This window comes from Polyodon spathula, chromosome 5, assembly GCF_017654505.1.
Source record: "Polyodon spathula isolate WHYD16114869_AA chromosome 5, ASM1765450v1, whole genome shotgun sequence".
Lineage (NCBI taxonomy): Eukaryota > Metazoa > Chordata > Actinopteri > Acipenseriformes > Polyodontidae > Polyodon > Polyodon spathula.
The window spans coordinates 3,425,393-3,434,231 of NC_054538.1; the positions used below are offsets into that span (position 1 = coordinate 3,425,393).

At 36.2% G+C, this 8,839-nt stretch overlaps 1 protein-coding gene across 1 annotated transcript; it reads right to left on the reverse strand.

Annotated features, from left to right (window-relative positions):
* Window positions 1-3,068: 3,068 nt before the first annotated feature.
* On the reverse strand, window positions 3,069-6,441 carry LOC121315428 (5-hydroxytryptamine receptor 1B-like). The gene has a single exon (XM_041249514.1). The coding sequence runs from the start codon at window positions 5,839-5,841 to the stop codon at window positions 4,693-4,695; it is 1,149 nt and encodes a 382-aa protein (XP_041105448.1). The 5' UTR covers window positions 5,842-6,441; the 3' UTR covers window positions 3,069-4,692.
* Between the last annotated feature and the right edge of the window lie 2,398 nt (window positions 6,442-8,839).

The following is an 8,839-nucleotide window of genomic DNA, read 5'->3' on the forward strand; positions in this document are numbered from 1 at the left end:
AGTATTCAGATTCAATCTGTAAATACGACTTAGGACAGTAAAAAATAAAAATAAAACTAACACTAAATACTAATATGGTATCTTTAATCCATTTTGTATTAAGGCATGTACAGTAGTAAAGTCATGATAGTATAATTTACAGTTTGTTTTTCTCACATCAGATTATTATTATTATTATTATTATTATTATTATTATTATTATTATTATTATTATTATTATTATTATTATTAGATAGTTAGGAAGCAGTGTCTGAAATAAAAGCTGTTAGGTTTGTAATGATTCCTAAGAGACTGACCACTGACACTCCCATCTGTTTTTTTAGTTATCCAGACAGGAAAGCAGATACTAGAAACATCAATAAGGCTAAGACACTGGAGAAAAAAAAGAAAAAAAAATAAAGAAAATAAACAGCTTTAATTGGCAAGAGGACAGCAGTATATCAGTTGTTATCATGTAGAATGATGATATTACAGTCACATTGAAAATACAAATATGTTTGTGCAATAAAGAATTTATTGTACAACAGCTATCCCCATTTTATACACAGTAAAGTCCTGAATGTTCACCATTAAATAATAACAGCACGTCATTTTCTTTGTACATTTGGTAAACGCCACGTACAGTATATGCAGAATTCTCTGTGCAAAATAAATAAATAAAAAAGAATGTAATCTTAACATTTATGTTGGCACAATACAAGTTGTAAGCAATACATATTGTATTAAAATTGTAAAGACTATTTAAAATGTGGAGGTAGTGACAACAAAATGTCATATTTGAAGAGTGATTACAGAAAATGCAAGATGATGGTTTTATTTTGCTTTTTAGTTGCAGTTGGATTCAGAGGGATAAATTCAGGCTAACTGTACAGTGGTGACTGAAGCATTCATTTCAAGCATGCTCTGGAATGTAGAGATAGATGGTGCTGGCACAGAAGCGTCAATATGTGTTATTGCGGAATGCATTTGGTGGTCTCTCCCTACAACACAACACTGTGCATCAGCAAAATGTGGCACATTGTGTATGACAGTCTCTGCTCTCAAGAAGTCCTAATAGCAGTGGTGGTCATTCGGCTTAGGAGTGTCCCAGCTTTGTGATAAAAAATAAAACAGACCCCACACAGCACAGCCTGGCTGTTACCAGCGCTATCTGCCGCTTTCATACACAGCACTACGATTCAAACACGTTCAAATTCCAGGCTTTGCGCTTTTTTTTTTTTTTTTTTTTTTTTGAAAACACACTCGCATTACAGCTTGTTAAGCAGATGAAACTCATAATTGGTTTATTTCGCAAGCAACGCCTTATTTTCAAAAGTTGCAAAACACCAAACTACAGTCGTTAATTAAGACATGACTTATTTAAACTGCGACCGCCGACAGGGCTACTGAGCAATGGATGATTTCGAAGCGCTTCCAATTCTGCTACTGCAGCAAGAGAGGGAAGGGATGAGATAAAAAAAATTAAAAAAAAAACCTACACTAAACCCATAATACTTAGTCACCGTCAGACATTTCTAGATCTGACTATAAAACAAGTTATGCGTAGATACGCACTGGATATACACTGTAAAACCAAAGAACGTGTGACGCGTTTATATCTAAATGACAGGCGTGTACAGTAAAACAGAAACGCTCTGTTCATAAACAGCAGTGTTTAGGTGTCTCGCTGGTGTTTAGTCATTTTGAACTCTAAATAATTGTTAACGTTATGTGTTCAATCTGTGCCGTTTTTGTTAACGTTTAGATTTTAAACACCAGTCCTGTTATAAACACGTACAAATGTTTAAAACGTGTTACAAATCATAAACACCACTAAGAGTTTACAAAATAAACACTACTAGGTGTTTAAATCCTAAACACATTTAGAATTATAAACGCACTATAACAAAACTGCGTGATTAAGTTTGATTTGGAATCACAAACAGACCGCAGTCACGCTATCTCTACCTGTAAAGGTTACAGTAGCCATTCATTGTCGTGCAACGGCTGCCACCCAGACAACAGCTGGGGACAATCAGCAGGCATCTGTCAGTCTTCTATGTCAAAGATGATGTCAGAGATGCACTTTTCCGTAGGGCGAGGGTATATACTATTTCCAGTTGGGGATATGGAACAAAATAGAACCAAACACAAATATGATCAGTTGTCTGGCTTCCCAAACGTGCTTGGTGTAGTAGATCATCACTCTTTAACTGTGCAGGTTTGATGTGATGCTCAATGTATTATCGTGGATATAGTTACTAAGTATCGTGGCTCATGCCACAGCCGATCTGACTGAGATTAATCAACAGCCAAGATTCATTTATCATTTATGCATTGTTCAGAAGATTCGAACAGGGGCTTATAAGTGCAGGCTGGCTAATTTTAGAATATATTAAATGCTTTCTTAATATATGACCATTTGAAAACATATGTAACAAACGTATATTATTGTTTAACATTTTTATTATGATTTTTCACAAACATGCATAAACATTCAGATATTGCGTGTAAAGAATGTGAATATTAATATTGGATCAGAGACTAGAGATATTGAAACAAAACTGTAACCTCTGTATATGATGGAAGCTATGCAAAGCCAATGGGTGCTGCCGCACCCCCAGCACCCCCAGCTCCAGCGCCCTTGAATTTGAGTAGATAGGAATGGATTTTTCTTTTCTTTTTTCCAACTGTTGCGACTACATGTGCGCTGCCTCCTTGTTTTCCAGTTAAATGGAAGTCCAGGCTTTTGAAATGTGACTAATTGGCTTGTTAACTAACCTGAAAATGAATTGCGTCAGTTAAATTAGTCATAAGCTGGAGTCGCAAAGGGCGTTGCGAGTATGAGAAATGTAAATATCTAATACTAATAGGAAACGATTTAATACTTCATTCATCAAGCTCCTGAATTCAAAGTAAAATATATATTTCTGGTTTGGTAACTTTAATGGGTGTGTTTGGCCTTTCTGAAAATACGATCCTGCTTCCTTACGAAGGAATGAATTTTTAAGATAAAAAAAAATAATAATAATAATAATAATAATAATAATAATAATAATAATAATAATAATAATAATAATGATATACTGAACTGTAACAATAAGATTGCTCAGACTATTTTGACTATTTGCATATTCAGGCTTGACAATAAAGAATATAAAACACATTATATATGGTTCCCTGGAGGTTCAACCTTTCATTCACTAAAAAGGGTACAACAGAACAAACAATAAATAAATAAATATTAGCATGTCACTTTACATGAAGTACTTCACATCACATGCTAACTGACCATGGCAGGTGTGTAAATAGCCTGAGACTCTTATGTTTTGAAACACGTGCATTTAATAATGTAACACAAACACTGATATATAATCATTCATGGATAATCTGACTTGATGTTTAAACTGACAACTTTTCTCAGACTCAATGCCCCCTTTTTTCCGCGTCGTTCAGTTTGCTCCAGACTGGCTTTTTAAATATATGGCTGTATACCTGCGCTGCACTGGAAAAATGTCCATAAATTCAACTCTAAAATTCTGGCAAACATTGAAGGTAAATTAGCTTCTCTTATAAAATGACAATTTACCTTAGATTTAACAGCAAATTACCTTCATACTAAAAACATTTCCTTAAAAAACAGACATTTTCCGTTGTTTTAACAGACCACATCTTTTGACGGTTGAATGCTGCATAATATTACATATAATTACGTTAAAAATGGAATCCCAGAATCCATTGCAGGGCTGATTGAAAATAGTAGTGTTTTAACTGTGTTATTTGTGTGATTGTGTGTTAAATGTGTTGTGCGGTTGCACAATTCTATGTAAATGTACTTGTCCTTTGTGTTCCCTCATCATTTTCTGTGTTTGTTCATGGTTTGTGTGGTCACCATCTTGTGGCAGGCCAGCTCTTGGAGCGGGCCACCGCTCTATTCGTATTTTTATTGTATGGTCAGTGTAATGTGGGTAGTATCCTAGCCGATGATGTACTTCCGAGGCGCAATTATTGCGGGTTGAGCCTTTTTTTGAGAGCAGTAGTTCTACAAAGTATGTGAACACTTAGTAGTGAGTTTATTTGTTAATATTTAAATATTGTTTGTATTTGTAGTATTTTGCTGTGAGTTTGTGGTGTTTTACATTATGTTACTGGCAACTGAGTTGCTGTTTTTTTTTTTTTTACTGTAAAATCTAGTTTTATTGGGTAAAAGTAACTTTTTTTTTCCCTACAAATGACCATTATTTATACTGCAATTCACTCACCAGATAACATTTTTTTTTTACTATGCAAATGACGGTTATCAAGAAAGTCTTACCGTAATATGACCTTTTCAAACATCACAAATATGGGAATAAATAAAATATTTCCAAAAAGACATGATTAATATTTCAGGCTTTTTTGTTTGGTTTCAATGAATAATTACATGGTAAGCATGGTACACATGTGCTGACATAATTTCTGAGTTTGTCCAAATAAATCTTTGCAGAAGCACACTTTCTGAAGAGTCTGTAAATTGTATGACAAAGCTCAGACATATTAAAGGGGTGGTATTGGTACTAGAGGTGTGTTCGACTCGCAATAAACGTGTGCCGACGTGCGTTAACAGAAGCAGTTTCCAAAAAGCGCAGCACAGTTAAAGGAAATAAAAGTCAACTTCGTTCAATAGACTGCAATGTGCCAGTTTGGCTGATTTATGTAATATACACGGGTTGATCAAGAGGTGCAACATCTGAAGCGCATCAGTTTCTGGAAAGCCTGTTTGAAATCCTCGTTCGACATGGTGTAAATGATAGGGTTAATTAAAGAGTTTACATAACCCAGCCAGGTGAAAAATTCAATGAGTGCTGGGTGGAACCAGCAAGTCGTACAAATAGGGTAGACCAGGGTTATAATGAAGAAGGGCAACCAGCATACAATGTAAGCTCCCAAAATGATACCCAAAGTTTTAGTGGCCTTCCGTTCCCTAGCAGCCGAGATCCGCTTCCTTTCCAAAAGCGCATCAGACACGGTCACCTGGACGTGATGGTTTAGACACACTGGGGCCCCGGTGTCACCAGAGGAGGGTTCTTGTGCTCTGCACGTCAGGAGCGTCGTTGAAGCTGCTGATCCAGGGGAATCGGTAAGTAAATGCGCTGATGTCAGTCTTTTGCCTGCTTTTTTCGGTGCCTGTTTTAGAATCCTAGATCGGACTTCCACGTAGATCCTCCCATACAGAACAAGCAGCAATAAAGTCGGAATGTAGAAGGCTCCAAAGGTGGAATAAAGCGTGTAAAAAATATGATCAGTGTTCACCATGCATGAAATGACCTCTTCAGCTTTAGCATGACGCCAGAACAAAGGCGGCAGCGATATGGAGATCGCAATGACCCAGGCTACTGCAATCATCCCGGCTGCCCTTACCGGGGTCCTCTTCTTGGAATATTCAACAGCATCAGTTATTGCCCAGTACCGGTCCAAGGCGATTATGCACAAGTGAAGTATGGATGCAGTGCAACATGTGATATCTGAGGACAGCCAGATGTCGCAAACGATTTGTCCTAAAGTCCAAGTGCCATTCACTGTGTAGAGACCGCTGATAGGCATCACCAGAATGGATACTAAAAGGTCTGTGACGGCCAGAGAACCAATAAGGACGTTTGCAGGAGTGTGTAGCTTTCTAGTTTGATAAATAGTAACAATCACAAATCCATTGGCAAGCATTGTAGCGAGAGTTATAAGTGATAGAGTTATTGCTAAACTGGTTTGAACAACTAAGTCCCCGACTCCGTTTTCCTTAGTGTCATTATTGTTATTCATTGAATAAGTTGTCCAAGTCTGATCGGATAATACAGGTATTGGTTTAAACTTGCTGGACTGCTCCATCCCTAAAATCTCCTTTTCTTTTATCTTCACGGCGGGGGTTAATTATCGCTTCAACTTTTTTCTTTTCTTTTAAGTTTACTGACCTGTTTTATACACAAGATTAACATTTGGTTTAAATGCCTGGCAGCATAACATTTTCGATCTGTTAGCAATTTATCATTATATATATATATATTTGAATATATTCACAAGCACTTCCCTCATCTAAGACTCTGTATAAACTATAAATGTTTACCTCACTTCAATGTAGCGCGGCTTATTTCTCCAGTCACTGGGATTCCATTCCTTTCACATGAACAGTGTGTTTTTCTGTGATAGCATTTCCAGTGCAAATGTTTCTGAGCACACATTTCTGAGTCGTTATATTACCTTTGCTGCTTCACGAAGTTTACATTCATTTTTGCTTCTACAGTCTCTTGGTCACTTCTGCACACTTGATGGCTTGACATGGTAGAAATATATTTCTTCATTCTACTGATAAATGTCTTCATTATTTAAAGGTAGCCTTTTGTCATATTATGCTTCGCAATTCTGTAAATTGTGGTTGTGTGTTTATAGAAATAAGTTTTTCTTTTAGTCCATCTTGTGTTGGAAGCGAAAGCTCTCTCAATACCTGTGAAGCTGTATCGGTGCACGACTGGGCACTTCCTTTTATACAGCCTTGCCAAGCAGAATTCTACCAGCGTTTACTATGAAGGTCCTCTATCTCCTTTCAGCAGACGCGGGCGTCCTCTGGGTCCCAATGCCATACCTTTATAAATGCATGCTCATTCTTGTTCTATCATGAAAATATATTATTTTCCATTACATATATGATATACTCAGTGGTGCAGTCCTCGTCTTAAAGCACCGGAACGACAATTAAAATATAGACTTTTCTGAAACAAATTATACGAATTCAAGTTTTATTTGTAAATTGAATTTTTGTTAACGTGTAATAGGTGCTACCAGATTGGTGTTTTTCAGCTAAATCTGGCTTGTTTTGAAAGCCTCTAGAGGGTAAATGTTGTCTTTAGTGGTTTGGTTATTTGTTTTTCTATTACTTTTGATTACGAGGTCATCTCCAGTGCAGAACTTCAATCACCACGATGTTCTGTGTAGTATTTCATGTTCTCTCCCCGTCTTTTTTTTTTCTGGCGCTCTGCATTCAATGCAATTGGAATCATTCAAACGATCAGTTATTTTTTATTCGTCACCAATTTAAAACGTGTATCAGTACAATTAGAATTGTTTTTGAATTTATTTTTAAACTGCCGACTGTTTTGGCCAATTTCATTTTACACTACATTATATATGTATTAAAAGCAAGGACAGTCGTTCATTCGTTCACCGACAGTATTAAAAACAATAATAATAATAATAAATGGTTAGCCTTCTAAAGCAGTATTGCAGTTTGTAATAGAAATCCTGAACTTCATTCCGTCACAAGGATGACTGACTGAAATCAGATAATTGTGTGAGAGATGTGTGGATCTTGACTCCGCAAACATTTAAAATACCGTACGCCCAGTTAAGAGACTGTTTTTTTTTTTTTTTTTTTTTTAATATATATTTTTTTCTTTTTTTGTTCCTATTGCCTATTCAATGGAAAGACTACTTTTATTTCCCCAGAGAAAATACATGGCTTAATTAGTGCCCAGTCACCGAAACTAGACCGGTCGGGCGCCATATAAGCATTTTCATAAGAGATCAATACTCTTAAACTCATTCTTAGTGTTATTTTCAGGTACTTGCTACACAGCGCACTACGCTTGCTCGCTCATGCCTAAACCACTTCTAATCAACTTCCGCTTTGAAAACACAGAAGTGCCCGTTGAAATCTGGTACATTATTCTGTTTTTGGTCTTTTCATCTTTTTAAAGGTAATTTGATATATTTTTCCACAATTAAGAAAATAGTATGCATATATTATATATATATATATATATATATATATATATATATATATATATATATATATATATATATATATATATAGCAATTTAGTCCGCTAAATCAGGCGATTTAAACTAATCTCGGGGTAGAAATAAAACGTAGCTACTGTACATTTGCAAAAATAAATTTAACACTATTTAAACTCCTGCAGAGAATTAAATATATCAACTTTTTCCAATAGTTTTTGTGAATCATGCAGGAAAAACATTATCAGGTACATTTTTCTTACTACTGATAATAATGGAATGAAAATAATCAAGAGTAGTGTTCATTATTGCTTCTAAAGACCCTGGGAATCAACATGTGGCAATGTTGCCCCGCCTCTGTGTGTATTTGTGTGTTGTGTGTTGCGTGTTGTGTGTTAATGTTGGTGTATAGACATTGGTACACGGGATATAAACGGGTCTGTGTAACACGAGTGGTTTAAAATGTATATGTGTATTTAGGCACGGGGATTGCACAGCACTTCACGTGCAGGTAAAATGTAATAATATGTGAGCACGAGGAATTGCACTTGATTAATTCACGTGCAGTTGTATCACGACTCCAATTGAATGATTGATCAGCAATCAAGTCTTGGTACAGCTGCATAAAAACATCATGTTTTCACTCATTCGGGTTGTGTGTTCGGTGAGTGGAGAATGGGATTGGAGATGGAGGTAACAATAATAGTACATAAGAACATAAGAAAGTTTACAAACGAGAGGAGGCCATTCGGCCCATCTTGCTCGTTTGGTTGTTAGTAGCTTATTGATCCCAAAATCTCATCAAGCAGCTTCTTGAAGGATCCCAGGGTGTCAGCTTCAACAACATTACTGGGGAGTTGATTCCAGACCCTCACAATTCTCTGTGTAAAAAAGTGTCTCCTATTTTCTGTTCTGAATGTTCCTTTTTCTAAACTCCATTTGTGACCCCTGGTCCTTGTTTCTTTTTTCAGGCTGAAAAAGTCCCTTGGGTCGACACTGTCAATACCTTTTAGAATTTTGAATGCTTGAATTAGGTCGCCACGTAGTCTTCTTTGTTCAAGACTGAACAGATTCAATTCTTTTAGCCTGTCTGCATA

Coding starts and splice junctions, on each gene's coding strand:
- LOC121315428 (XM_041249514.1), bottom strand. CDS start 5,841: ATGGAGCAGTCCAGCAAGTTTAAACCAATACCTGTATTATCCGATCAG.